The following is a 15,167-nucleotide window of genomic DNA, read 5'->3' as shown; positions in this document are numbered from 1 at the left end:
CTTGCTCCCTTTCCTTCCAATTGAACAGGAGCACGAAAGACGCATGATCCACAAATCTATGGAAACTAATCAGCAACTACAAAGCGATTTTTTAATGTGCGGAAAAACAAAATAAATTTTTGGAGATGACGCAAATTTAAAAGCGTTCTATTTAAATTTCTACAATTTCTATGAATTATTGTATACGATTTTTTGTAATCTGTCAAGTAATGTAATTTAATCGATTAAATATTAGATTAATAATTAGATATTTAATTATATTTTATTTAAATATAATTTCAAGGAGACAGACGAATATTCCGGACACGTGCAGTTTTGCGTGTAATTCAGATTAGTCTTTGCTTTCGCTCGAACTTGAAGATCCCAAACAAATTCTAATCCTCGCAGTTTTAGGGTTGCTTCTCAGGGACGTGAAATTGTAAATAGATTAATCGAGAAATATAGAATGTTACTGTTTAATCAAACACGTGTATTTTATATTTTATCTTTTTCTCTCTGCATGTCTCATAATTTTCTTTTATGAATAAAAATGGAAAAGAATAGATAATAATTATGCATTTAAATAACATTTGATAAATATTTTGTTTTTTTTTTCTTTCTTCGCAAATGTTTTTATAAATTTTATTTTATTTTGCTTCTTGTTTCATCACAGTTTTATATTGTAATTTCCATTTTTTTGGAGAAGCGCCGTATATCTGTAATTCATATATTCATATGTAGTATTACATGTATTTATATATGACACTATATGTATTTCATATAATAAGATAATAAGAAAAAAGATATATATACATACATATATGTACACATACACACACACATAAGTATTTACATTTATTCAGATCTTAATTATACTAGAAAAAAATATTAATTTAAAAAATATAATTTCTTTCTGGTATATCTAATATACAAGATTTAAGATTTTTCCATTATATATATGTATATATATATATATATACAGGGTCTACCAAAAGTGTGGAAACCCCTAAATATCTCGGAAAATATACGTTTTACAGAAAAGTGTTTCCAACAAAAGTTGTAGGGTTTAAGAAGATCTATATACTGATTCTATCAGTTTGACCTTGGATGGCGTCGTCAAGGTCAGGTCAAGGTCACATTGATTTTTTTAAATGACACCCCCTACATTTGATTGCATATTCTTATAGCTTAATTCAAGAGCTTTCCAAAACACTATAATAATGTTCATTTTTATTAAGTACTTTGCGAGTTATGAGGGTTGAAATAATTTCTTAATTTTACATAAACCATAAAATATCTAGTAAACCATTCATTTTTCGATTATCTTACCTTCATACTTTTATGTACAAATTAATGAGAGGAATCAATTGGTGTAAAGAAAACACATAGTTGTTTCTAAGAAAAAATATGTAATTTGCAATTAACAATTCCATATTTTTTCTTAAAAACAACTGTATGTTTTCTTTACACCAATTGATTCCTCTCATTATTTTGTACATAAAAGTATGAAGGTAAGATAATCGAAAAATGAATGGTTTACTAGATATTTTATGGTTTATGTAAAATTAAGAAATTATTTCAACCCTCATAACTCGCAAAGTACTTAATAAAAATGAACATTATTATAGTGTTTTGGAAAGCTCTTGAATTAAGCTATAAGAATATGCAATCAAATGTAGGGGGTGTCATTTAAAAAAGTCAATGTGACCTTGACCTGACCTTGACGACGCCATCCAAGGTCAAACTGATAGAATCAGTATATAGATCTTCTTAAACCTTACAACTTTTGTTGGAAACACTTTTCTGTAAAACGTATATTTTCCGAGATATTTAGGGGTTTCCACACTTTTGGTAGACCCTGTATATACCGGGTGTTTCAGACCACCCGTACACCCCATTTTAAAGCAAAGGAAGTGGTTATTTTGAAAAATGTTTCAGACAAAAGTTGTTGAAGATAAAGTAATGCATTACATGGGTAAATTTGATTGACCTTGGGTGGCGTCGTGAAGGTCATGTCAAGGTCGACTTGAATTTTTTAAATGGGAACCCCTATTTTTCATTGCATATTCTTGTAGCTTATCTCGAGAGCTTTCCAAAACACTATAATTAAGTACCTTTTTATTAAGTACTTTTTGAGTTATAAGGCTTGAAATAATTTCTTAATTTTACATAAACCATAAAATATCTAGTAAACCATTCATTTTTCGATTATCTTACCTTCATACTTTTATGTACAAAATAATGAGAGGAATCAATTGGTGTAAAGAAAACACATAGTTGTTTCTAAGAAAAAATATGTAATTTGCAATTAACAATTCCATATTTTTTCTTAGAAACAACTATGTGTTTTCTTTACACCAATTGATTCCTCTCATTATTTTGTACATAAAAGTATGAAGGTAAGATAATCGAAAAATGAATGGTTTACTAGATATTTTATGGTTTATATAAAATTAAGAAATTATTTCAAGCCTTATAACTCAAAAAGTACTTAATAAAAAGGTACTTAATTATAGTGTTTTGGAAAGCTCTCGAGATAAGCTACAAGAATATGCAATGAAAAATAGGGGTTCCCATTTAAAAAATTCAAGTCGACCTTGACATGACCTTCACGACGCCACCCAAGGTCAATCAAATTTACCCATGTAATGCATTACTTTATCTTCAACAACTTTTGTCTGAAACATTTTTCAAAATAACCACTTCCTTTGCTTTAAAATGGGGTGTACGGGTGGTCTGAAACACCCGGTATATGTATATAATATATATATATATATATATATATATATATGTTATATATACATACATATATCATGTGAGTGCGTGTATATATATCTAAAGAATTGTAAATATATTATATAATTTAGCTTACATTTGCTACAAATTGTAAGACAGAGCGATAAGTCAGTTCATTTTCCGCTCGAGATCCCCACTTATACTCCAATTGTGATGGATCATTCTTATCTACTATTTTTTCAAGATATCTTTCATTTATAAAATCCTGTATGTAAATAAATAGAATTTAAATATGCATTATTCTGCATATGCAATAAAATTAATAATCATGTTATTTCTTACTACTGTCACCAATTGTTTCACATCACCAAAATATTCATTTTGGAAACTGTTGTTAGTTATGATGTTTAGATTACGGAGAAAATTCCATAATATATCTGTAAAAATATTTCCTAGGTAATATTCACATTTATCAGATTTCATATTATTATTATTTATAATAAATGACAATAAATTACAATAAAACTATTAAATAATTATAATCACCTTCTTGGCACGCTTCACCATGCATAAAAATGTGAACAAGGACAAGATATAATAGCAATTGCTTACTACTATTATGGAAAATAAGATGTGGAAGATCATTTTCTATGTTATTCACCAATATATATCTATTGCTTTCGATTTCCACCAGTTCAAATCCAAATACCTTTCAAATTAATGAAAAATCAATGAAATCATATGAAAAATACTTTTTAAATCAATCTTTTACTTTTTTAAAGTTTATAATTCCAAGAATAAAATTTTAAAAAATACATAAAATTCCTATTTTAAAATAGTTTGCTCTTTACAGAACAATTATATAACTATATAAAAATTATATATATATATATATATATATATATATATATATACATATGTGTAATTATAAAATATACAGACAAATATACCTCAGACAATTCTCTGTTCACTTTCTCTATGATTGTACGAAATAATCTGGCATTTCCATTCAGTACATTCTTAACAATTTGAGTCTTCTGTACAGGCTGTTTGCTCGTATTTGCCGCAAACACATATCTTATTACATTGCTAATTAGTTGCATTTTCTCTTGTGCTTCCATGTCTTGCGAATTCATTAACTGTGATTCTAAAACAGATGAATTTCTAGTACTTCGTTGTGATGATCTTACTTGGCTGCTTGTGCCAAATTGATCTTGCGATAAGAATATATCACTGCTACTCTCTCTCATGCTTCGAGTATTTTGCGATCTTTTTGTTTTACCTAAAAACAATTATCATTTATTATATGCAACAACAATGATGATGGCAACTGATTGCCATTCATATAATTTAGAAAAAAAAGGTTTTATCATACTTATGAGAATTATATAAAAATTCTTTTAAATTTAAAAAAGTTTTTTCTCTTTTTGTTTAAATCTATTTATACAAAAAAAGTCCAAAAGCGGGTCTTATATACAATAAAAATATAATCTTACTCATTTTGGTAAGTGTTAATATTGAACAAATGTCACTTTGAAGCCCAGATTCTCATATGATGTATTTTGCGAAATTTGGAGAAATCTTCGGTCTTTTAAGATATCCGACAGCAAAATTCGTTTCGATAAACTCAAACTCCGAGTTTAATCTCTGAGATACAACTCATGCCCGCCTGCTGTGTTTTGAATCACTTCTATCTGTAAACAACACGTAGATAAACATAGGTAGCTTGAAATCATAGAGAAGACAGAAAGATGTCATGGCCCGCTTTGAGGTGATCTCTGGAAGCGGTACTCCCTCTGTGGACATCAAAGCGTGGACATGAACTACAAAACCAATGTCCACGAATATTCTCAGAGGGTAACATATATGTCTCTATGATAATATAAATAATATAAATAAAAATATAAATAATTTAATTAATAATAATTTATTATATAAAAATATTAGTATGTTCTCTCTTTTCACGCTATTTATTTATTTATGTGCCTTTTTCTTCTTCTCTCAACATCATTTATTTATTTATTTATTTATTTATTTAACTCGCTCTAAGTCAGTCTTTTAAAATGCAAAACTAAATATTATAAAATTTGACTTCGGAAAAGCGTGGTAAAACAATTGAATAAATTCAAATCATTAGCATAACAAAAAGTTCCGTGATACATCAATCGTTTAATAATTAATTTAAAATAAAATATATTTCTATAATTTAAAATTCCGTATATATGAAGTACGTAAAATATTTCGGCAGAGAATTATCATTAATAATAACGTGTTTGGCCTTGACGATGTATAGCAAGCGCGCTATAATACATGTCGCGGCTTTGTCATCATTCGCACGGTGACACTCGAGTAATACGGTAGTGACGAGAAACGCTTCGTATATTGTAATTTTTGTACTAAATACGATTACAATTAGTATGATTATGAATTATTATTGAAACATAATTTGCTATAAATATTAATAATTAAAGATTAATTAACTTTTGATAAACGACTTGAAACTGTATATGTATAGCAACAGCATAAATATTTATCGAATCGTAATAATTCATCACTGGGAATAAAAATTGAAACAGAGGATACATGAAGGAGGATAAGAAAATTAAATATATGATGATCTTTTGATCATCGATGCTTATTATAATATTTCTTTAACAATATTAGAATTAAATATATTTCAATCAATGCTTTAAATTTTCTCAATCCTGCTTAATTAAACAATATACAATTTAATCGAGAGTCGATAAAATGATAGGAATCCAACATATTAAATAATCACATCGATGTTTGCAATCTTTACGAACAATAATTATTATTTTAATATTTAGAGTCACAAATATATTCCATCCGTGTTACTTTATTATTCTACTTGACAATCTAAATATAATTGGGGAGATATAATACAATTGTGAGAGAACACGAAGTAAAACAATCGAATTATAGATGCAAATAATTAGCATAACGAAAGACTTCAAGATGAATGGTTTAATAAATAATCAATTAATCTTAATCAATAAATTAAATTACTTCTATAATTTAATATTCCGCGCACAAATATTTTATATTACAGAAAATATTTCAGCAACGAGAGACTTATCAATAACACCGTGTTCGACCTGGATAAATAGTATCGCGCTATTGTTAATATGTGACACGGTTTTATTATCATTCGCACAGTAACCTTGAGTAGTGACGTGAGAGACGTTACACATATTATCAAATTCTTTCTTTACGTAGTCAACCTTGTCGATATAAACAGTACCGTGATAATGTTTCTGACTGACGATCATTCGGTCAATGGCTCTCGAGCAGTGAGGTAGTGATGTGAGACGTTCCATATATATATATTATCAAATATATATTATCAAATTCTTTCTCTAACTACAATTGCAAATGCAACGAGGAACTTTTCGTGAATGAGTATAAGTGCAATTCACGTGGAATTCAAATGAGTGCAACCGGAATTGAAGTGCAACGAGGATAAAGTGAAAAAAAAGAAAAAAAGGAGGTCTTGGAAATGGATAGATCAATAAGATGTAAGTCATTAATATTTTTATAAGTTATAAAATTTATATAGTATCCTACAAAATTAATTATATATTATATTATATATAAAATTATATGCAATATAATATAACCCTCCCATGGGGTACACCTTGTCGCGGTGGGAGGGCTTAGTACCTGGACGGTGCCTTGAGGTTTATCATAAATTTTTCTATTTATGATAAATCTTAAGCTGCCTGAATGGGAAGCGAAGTACCCTTTCGCCTCAGTGCCGTCAACACGGACGATAAGCACTTCGTCAACGCGTCGCGTTAGGTATATACATATTAGGGAGTGCCGTTAAAGGTATATACATATTAAGTATATACATCGCGCGATCTAATATAAAATTTTTAATCGCATCGAAATAGTGCGGGAGTGCCGTTCAGTATCGCGCGTAAAGTAACGAAAATAGCGATATAAAAATATCGTTCGCGAGTGCGGGAGTGTCGTTAAAAGTATCGCGCGCCAACAACATGAGAGGAGGAGGAGACCTGGGAGAGGCATCTTGCATCGGCGGAGCAACCTGATGGTGAATATTTATTATTTGTATATCAATTGGTATAAATTGTACGGATAATAATTCGGTCTTATTATTGAAATGAATTAAAAAGAATAAAGAAAATGATTTTTATAAAAGTCGTATAAAATTTTCTATTTAAAAAACCGTCTCAAAAATTTATAAAATTTTTCCACACGTTTATCTCTGCTTATTATTTTATATATCGGATATAAAATTCCAAGCGATAAAAATTTTTTGAAATATTGATTGCATTTTGTGAACACTATTATAAATGAATTTTATATTTGTATGTTATAGACAACTAGCTTCGATAACAACAACTCCGCTGTTGCGCATCAGTGCCGGTGAGTGAATAAAACTTTAATTTAACTTTAAGGTAACGGATTCGTAGACATTGTAGATGTAGATGTAAATGTAGATTGTAGATTGTAGATGGTAATAAATTCGTTGCCTTAAAATGGATGAGCTAGGATAGATTAAATTAAATAACTATTAATAAATTCTTTCGAAATGCTTTGCATCTATTGCGAAAATCTATTGAAGTATTAATTTAAAAAAAAAGATCAAGAAAAGAAAATTTTTTGTAAAGTTTTGTCTAATTTATTAAATAAAGAGCACGCATTAATAATTTTATCAATTTTTGGTGCTACTTTATTTTTATAACGCGCACTTATTTTATACTAATTTCTTATAGCTCATCCATCGTAGAATTTGTTTGTAGATATTGTTTTTAAAATTTACTTTAACTTAATATAAAGCCAAATGATTAATTAATTAAATAATTTGTAATATCATAAAAGTTACATACACATGAATTTTATATTTTATTATAAAATATAATATAAAGAAATTTGTAGAAATTGTAATTTGGCTTTATTCCCAGGTAGCAAGCACATGTCATTTTAACGTTCCAACTGGTCATTTTTGTCGACAAAATAACTGATTCGTTACATGACTTTATATTGACGTCTTGATATAACATTATTTTGACGTCATTTTTCAGTCATGAAGTGAAGGTTATTTTATTATTAATATCATTAGTCAGTACATCGATCGCATAAAAAAAATCTTTTAAATTTTTTTATATAAAATGACTTTCGTGATCAGACTTTTTATATATTTACATATATATTTAAATTTAATAGGATTGTTAGGGCTATCAGGTGATTATTAAGATTTTTTAATTTTCTTTTCAAGAAGTAGAGGATTGTTAGGACTATTATGTGATTAATTTAGGTGATTAATATATTATGTATCTTTTAAAGAATCAGGAAATGTAGGTCTAAATAATATTAGGGAAAACAGATTAATAAATATTTCAATAATTATAATTAATAAAAAAAATATAAGACTCGAAATATAAAATTAAACAAATCAGTTTTATAGCAATACGAGTCAAGTGTCGATCTTATAACACAATTATTTATTATACAATCAAATAAGTATGGAACAAATTATAAAGAAAAGTTAGCGAACGTTTCGACCCTATTTTTGGGCCATCTTCAGCGCAAATGTGATGATGTGATAAAAAACAATAATAAAAGATTTTATATCAGAGTCAATTACAAAGTGTGCCGTCTAAAGTAATAATAAATGCCTCAGTATCTTATTATTTTGACGATGCCTGTAATAAAATCAGTCAAATTTGTCAAAGAAAAAATTATTTAAAATTAAAAAACGAAAAGTGAAATAAATTAAATAAATAATGTAAACTAAAAATAAATAACAAAATAAAATAGTGTGAAAAAATGATTAGGGCTATTAGGTGATAAGGCTATTAGGTGATCATCGAAAATAAAATAATCAAACATAAAATAATGTAAAAAAAAGGATTGTTAGGGTTATTAAGTGATCATTAAAATTTTTTTAGGAAGGGACAAGTATGACAAGTAATGATAATTTTTGTTGTTAACACAAAGGAATAAACCACAATAATCCAAGAACTCAAAGAAGAGAATATATTGGATAGAAATAGCATAGTGATTGGAAATGATTAGAAACTAAAAGACAGTATGCGTACAATCTATTTATTAATAGTAATACTATTTTGTAATTATATTAAATTTTATAATTTAGTACATTGTATTATATAAAGTATTAAGCATAAAAGTTATGCGCGTATGAAAATTATAATAAAAATATATAAATAATGTTAGATATATTAGATTATGGAACATATGAATTCTTTATACAGTCAAACCTAGTTAAGTGAGATCGCAAGGGACAGCTCATTGATTCCACTTAAAGAGGTATCTCATTTACCCAGTTTCTCAATTATCCAGATTAAAACGCGCATGTCTCACTTATGAGGTAATTATCAAATAAAAATACGTACATAAATTAAGTATTTAAAACTTTATAAAGCAAATAACTTGGATTTTACCGATTTGATTCGAATGTTTGCCGACAAAAAGGCCCGAAAAGTACAATTTTATTAGACTTCCATAATGTCCGAAAATTCTAGTTTAACCTGTCTGTCTTCTAGAGGATCAGCAAAAAATTAAAAAAAAAATATAAAAAATGGAAATAAGAAAAAAATATAAAAAAATAAAAAAAAATATGAAAAATAAAAAAAAAACAAAAACAAGGAGCTACAAAAACTTTCCACGTCATTAGCTCTGGATAAAACTAAAGGAAAGTTCTCTAAATTTTCATATGCTATCATTCGTTTATATTCGTTTAGATTAGTAAAGCTGCTATGTAGTTTAAAAATTTTTGTAATCTAACTACAGATTCGTAATTAGCGATATTGAAAACCTCTAAAATCTTGAATGAGCTGAATGGGCGTTACGATAATCTTGCCCAGGGCGCCAATGTTGCTAAAGCCAGCTCTGAATATGCGTGTAAAAATTAAAGTAAGAGGAAAAATATTTTTAAAATCAAGATAGATGATATTTTTATTGCAATTTTATGATAAATATACATGAAATATTTATTTCTATTATATATATCGGCCTTTATAAAACAATCTTAAAAATATAGATTTTTAATCTGTAAATACTTAATCTATAAGATAAAGATAATTATAAGTAACTCGCCGACTGAGAGTTAATGCATGCTAATTATACTTTATATGTGCATGATAATTTATATGCATGATAATTTATATTTTGCGATTTTTGACGACTGAATAATGTGCGTTAAAATATGATCGTAATATCGCACGATAGACAAATTAGTCGTCAGAATGAAGTGGCCAGAAGTAGAGATAACTGGCTGGAAAAATACATGATCAATATTGGTCAAAAGATAGGTTGCACGATTAAGTAAAAATTTTCTCATTTAATTGTTGAGTAATATCGAAGCTTAGTTTATCTTTTCGTGATAATATTTTTTTTGGAAAACCTTACAAAATGTATTAAAATTCCGGATACTCTAGAGTTAGACTAAGAGAGATATACCCCGTAATTGTAATTATTATATTAATAATTATTAATTATTAATCTAATAATTTAATATTATCTATATATAATCTATATATATTATCTATAATAAATCCTGATCTACATATATGTAAATATACATATAATAATAGAGACTAATTAATAAAAAGTTCGCGAAAATAGAAAATATTTGTTATACAAAAATAAATTACTGTCTGCATCGAGAAATTATATTATTCAGAATAAATATAATTTTTATTTTTGGCGAATTTGTACTGCTGAAAATAATAATTACAAATCAGTTAGATAAATCTTTTTATTGAAAATTATAAAATTTGTTTACTTTAATATACAAAAATATTATATTCTCTTCTAAATTAATTTACAAAACGCTCTATGTATAATATAAAAAGAGCAAATAGCATTTGAAAATATAAAATTGAAAATCGCATATTGCAATGCTTTCATCAAATTTACGAAATATGTCAAAGGATATGCATGTCAATTTTGTGACGTGTGTTAATCTCAATACTACATTACTACGAAAATTGTAAGTTATGTGCGATTTTAAAGAAACGACGAGAGGATTGTTGACTATTCCGCCAGATTTCGTGCCTTATATGGAGAAGCACAAATTATACGAATTCTTTTATGTAATTAAACTAAATCATCTTGCTCACTTTATCCGCTAAATCTTTTCGTTAATATTTATTGCATTTTATTATAATATTAAATATATTAATTTATTAAATATATATATATTTATTATGGTTTTATTATATTAAGATATATTCTTTCCACTTTTTCTCTCCGTTACATTACTTTATATATTATTATTGTATTATATCATAAAGAAATATTTATAGGAATTAGTGACGCAATTATTGATCCAACAACCCGAGGATCCAATAGTGTTTATGAAACAATGTATTCAACATGCCATACGAAAACGAGATATTGCCAGAATTATTCTTATAACTCCTCCGAGTTTCGGTATAATTTGAATCAAATGTTAACACGCTTAATTATAAAAATATTTTTATAATAAAAAATTTGCTATTTGTAATATTATTTATAAAATGCGATAAAAAACAAAGAAGGAAGTTTTTTTTAATTTATCAGTATAATATAATTATTTTTATTTTTAAAACTGGTACAACAAAATTCTTTTTCTCGATACAGACAAATTGACTTTCGCGAAAATTCTTCAAGAGGAAATTGGTAATCGCCCCGTAACTCTAAATGATCTTCGTGCTTTATCCTCTATTGAAGTATGCTGTTACCAAAATTATTTATTATTTATGAAATGCCTCAGGGAAAAGAAGAAAAATACGATAATAAATTTTTTATTTTACATATTCTTTATTTTATACATATACATATATATTTTAGAATATGTGCTGTTGCTATAATGCTAATGAGATTGCGATGAAAATGAAAGAAATGTTAATGTCGGGAATACTTCATGAATCTGGATGGACATTAGTTGGTATATATATAATTTAAATTTGTTTAATTTAGTCATTATTCTGAAATTATTCTGTCGATAAAATAATCGTTGAATATAATCATTGAATTATTAATTGGGGAAAATTGCAATAATTATAATATAAATTTCATGTTATTTATATTATTAAAACAAAACATAATTGAATCTCTCTTTTATTTTTCTTTTGTGTAAATGAAGGATTTACTCATAGATATACCAAAAAACAAAGAGGAAGCACGTGCGATGCAGCGTGTTGGTATAATACCAACACACGTAATACAAGTCATATCGTCAAGTGAAAACGAAACTCAAAGTATACTTACTGTATGATCAGTATTATTAATTCTGCTATTCTATCCATGTCCATTTAGATTCATTTTTAGTTTTTAAGCACAGTCAATCTGTAAAAATATAAGTCAAAATTTTTGTATTAAATGATATTAGAAATTTTACATTATTCATATATATTGATATACATATATGTTTATAAAATGTATAAAAATATGTAAAAATATATTAAATTAGATAAAAAATTAAAATTAAAATACATAGATATTTATTTAAAAAATACTCTTTCTCTCAGCAGAATTAAATATAATATAAAATTCTTACTATTTCTGAACATATAAAATTGATATATTTAATTCATTTTCTCGTGAATTATGTTCATTTTCAGAAGATGTAAGACAATCCAATTATAAGAGAACTCTTCAAGGTCTACATGAAGTTTATGCTAATCTTTTAATTGTTAGTCATTTGATTGATTTTCGATATTATAATGTTCAGTAATAATAATTTATTATTTTTTCTCTCTATTATTTATTAATAATGATATTTTATTATCTATTATTATCGGGCATTCTATATATATATATATATATATATATATATATATATATATATATAATATATTTAATGGAAAAAGCAAATTTTTATATTACGTTTATATTTTTATTTCTTAAGTTATAAATCATGCGAATAATAATAATATATTTATGTATTTTTTAATATTATAGTAATTTGTATAATTTATATTAAATTATATAGCATTAATATTGTTACGAGATTGGATCGTTAAAAAATTTCCTTTTAGGAAGTCGAAGCTGATGGTAAGACAATTCGTGAGCTGGGTAAAGATTGTGCAAAATTAACGAAGATCGGAAAACATTATGGGGCACCGTCGCTTTTTCGCATAGCTCTTATAGGTCCTCGAGGATCAGGTCGTCACTCTTTAGCAAAGCATATATCTGAGAGATTTAATCTCGTTCATGGTAAATTATAACTAACAAATATTAATATTTATTCTATTATATAGTTATTTATAATATTTATTCTCTCTCTCTTCCTCATATTAAAAACTTTATTAAAGAGATATATGTGTGTGTATCTTGCATAAATCTTTATTAGTACAACGAAGATGAGCGGGGAGAAATCATAATACATGTATTTCAAATGTACAATGCATAATATTTTTATAGTTGACTTTAATCATATTCTGGAGCAAGCATGTTCGCAAGAAATGGCTTTAGGTGAAATGTTGCGATTGTGCGAGCACAGATGTGGACACAAATTAAAATCAGAAGCGAGAATACAAATCGTCGAGGTACAATATATAGTTTGATAAGAATCAATTGAATTAATTTCACTGTTGTTTGTTGTCATTGTTGCTAGCAATATGTACTCGGATCCGAATGTCTTAAGAAAGGATGGATTTTAACCGATTATCCTAAAACTATGGAGGAGTTCAAGCTTCTGGATATGATACCTACTCCACCTAATAGGTACGCGCGTGCGCGTTCTTTCTTTTAAAATAATCATAATTCTGAAAATGCTATAATTATGATTTTCAAAAATATGTTTAGAGTAATAATCCTTAAAGTGGACGTGCAAATATGCAGAGAAAGACTCTTAAATTGTCGACATAACATCGTCACTGAAAATGAACATAATTGTCATTATCTTGCATCGTGTGAGTCTTTAGGAATAGATCCAGACTGTAAATTAGATGTTTGCTCCAAAGATTACAAGGATATCGTTGAGCAAGATGTAATTGATATATTAATATTCTTGTAAACATTCTCAGTTGAAGTTTATTTAAATATTTCGTTATATTTAAATTTATACAAATATTTTGTGTGTGTGTTTTACTAAAGTTTAAAATACAAAAAACCTCTAACCTATCTTTAAAGAATTTGTTAAAAGGAAGAAATTTTATATACTAATTTTTAAGTTAAATTCAAATTTGAAATATTTAAAATTTTCTTTATTGTTACTTGCATTGGATACAGCTTTGGCAGTACCAAAAGAATATAGAAGATATAATGCGATATGCGGGGGAAACTGCAACCATAATAGATGCAACGGATGAGAGAAAATTCGTGAGGGAAAATCTGGAAGCTTATCTGATGCGACCAACACCGTCCGCGAAACCTAGAATCCCACAATTACCACCTACAATCGATCCACTGGACGTGGAATTCGATCCCGATGACGAACCCGATCCGAAAATCTTCGATGACATACGCGCACCAGAGCCTGAATATTCTTTTATCTAACAATTCTATATATTTAAAACATCTCTATAGAAAAGAGGCAAATATACAAAATAAATAGCATTTTTCACAACCTTCTTTTATAAATTTCTTGTATATATTTCTAATTACTTCATTATCTTTTTCTTTTCTTCTCTCTCATGAGAAATCCCTTCATTTCTCGTCCCCCCGTATAGAAAATATAAATAGATATATATATATATATATATATATATATATATATGTGTGTGTGTGTATGTGTGTGTGTGTGTGTGTGTGTGTGTGTGTGTGTGTGTGTATCTGTGTGTGTAATATATCTAATATATCTAATTTTTAAATTAATTAATTTTTATTGTTACATCTACGAATTATTAAATTTAAGTATTTTGTTGATCAAAATGATAGAGAGTAATAAAAATTTTTATAAAAAATACACAGCACGACAGTTGTGATTATTATAATGATATCAAAATTAGTTAATGAATGAAATGTGTCACAATATTTTTTCTTTTAAAAATAAATTTTCGAGCAAATAAATTGTCATGATATTTTTTTCTTAATAATCAAAAAAGTCTAGAAATCTAAAAACAAGATTGAAATATTTTACGTATCCTGCTATAAGTAGGTAATAATCACGCAGACGATATGTCAGCTTTTTCCAAGTTTATCAAAATAGAATATAAAATCATCAATCAATCAAAGATAGAATCAAATATCAAAGATAGATTATTGACAGGCTTTTCTATTTTATTTAAATTACTGATTCAACGAAAGCAAAGTTTTATACAATTATCAGTAATAGATCTCAGACAAATGCTTATATCAATAAGATTTCTATTGTAAAAAAGCTTTTATTTGTGAGTATTGATAAATTACCTGTTGCACTTTGCAGCAAAAGAGTGCATCGTAAATAAATAACATATGTTAAAATATGAAATAAAGATTTAATATATTATCTAATATATTAGACTTGTTGCAAGAGA

General features: G+C 26.9%; 2 protein-coding genes across 3 annotated transcripts in view; one reads left to right on the top strand and one right to left on the bottom strand.

The window, feature by feature from the left end:
• Window positions 1–626: 626 nt before the first annotated feature.
• The window catches only part of LOC105254940 (non-structural maintenance of chromosomes element 3 homolog), a 256,144-nt gene continuing 241,603 nt past the window's right edge, over window positions 627–15,167 (bottom strand). For both annotated transcript variants that reach the window (XM_025414419.1, XM_025414418.1), the window contains exons 3-9: window positions 11,977–12,054; window positions 4,212–4,409; window positions 3,666–3,997; window positions 3,262–3,424; window positions 3,058–3,152; window positions 2,852–2,980; window positions 627–695 (exon numbers count right to left, since the gene is read on the bottom strand). In XM_025414419.1, coding sequence (XP_025270204.1) covers window positions 627–695; window positions 2,852–2,980; window positions 3,058–3,152; window positions 3,262–3,424; window positions 3,666–3,997; window positions 4,212–4,215 — 792 coding nt within the window. In that variant the 5' untranslated portion in view covers window positions 4,216–4,409; window positions 11,977–12,054. The remainder of the gene's footprint in view (window positions 696–2,851; window positions 2,981–3,057; window positions 3,153–3,261; window positions 3,425–3,665; window positions 3,998–4,211; window positions 4,410–11,976; window positions 12,055–15,167) is intronic.
• LOC105257923 (adenylate kinase 8) lies at window positions 10,722–14,362 on the top strand. Its single transcript, XM_025414327.1, has 10 exons — window positions 10,722–10,817; window positions 11,031–11,157; window positions 11,347–11,435; window positions 11,557–11,653; window positions 11,865–11,977; window positions 12,747–12,924; window positions 13,132–13,256; window positions 13,325–13,434; window positions 13,516–13,699; window positions 13,942–14,362. The coding sequence occupies exons 1-10, from the start codon at window positions 10,722–10,724 to the stop codon at window positions 14,206–14,208; spliced, it is 1,386 nt and encodes a 461-aa protein (XP_025270112.1). The 3' UTR covers window positions 14,209–14,362.

The sequence above is a fragment of the Camponotus floridanus genome, unplaced genomic scaffold (genome assembly GCF_003227725.1).
Source record: "Camponotus floridanus strain SB8 unplaced genomic scaffold, Cflo_v7.5 scaffold8, whole genome shotgun sequence".
In the NCBI taxonomy this organism is placed as follows: Eukaryota; Metazoa; Arthropoda; class Insecta; order Hymenoptera; family Formicidae; genus Camponotus; species Camponotus floridanus.
This window is presented reverse-complemented; position numbering and strand designations above follow the sequence as displayed.

Coding starts and splice junctions, on each gene's coding strand:
- LOC105257923 (XM_025414327.1), top strand. CDS start 10,722: ATGTGCGATTTTAAAGAAACGACGAGAGGATTGTTGACTATTCCGCCA. Junction 12,925..13,131: donor GAGATTTAATCTCGTTCATG/GTAAATTATAAC, acceptor ATATTTTTATAG/TTGACTTTAATCATATTCTG. Junction 13,700..13,941: donor AGGATATCGTTGAGCAAGAT/GTAATTGATATA, acceptor CATTGGATACAG/CTTTGGCAGTACCAAAAGAA.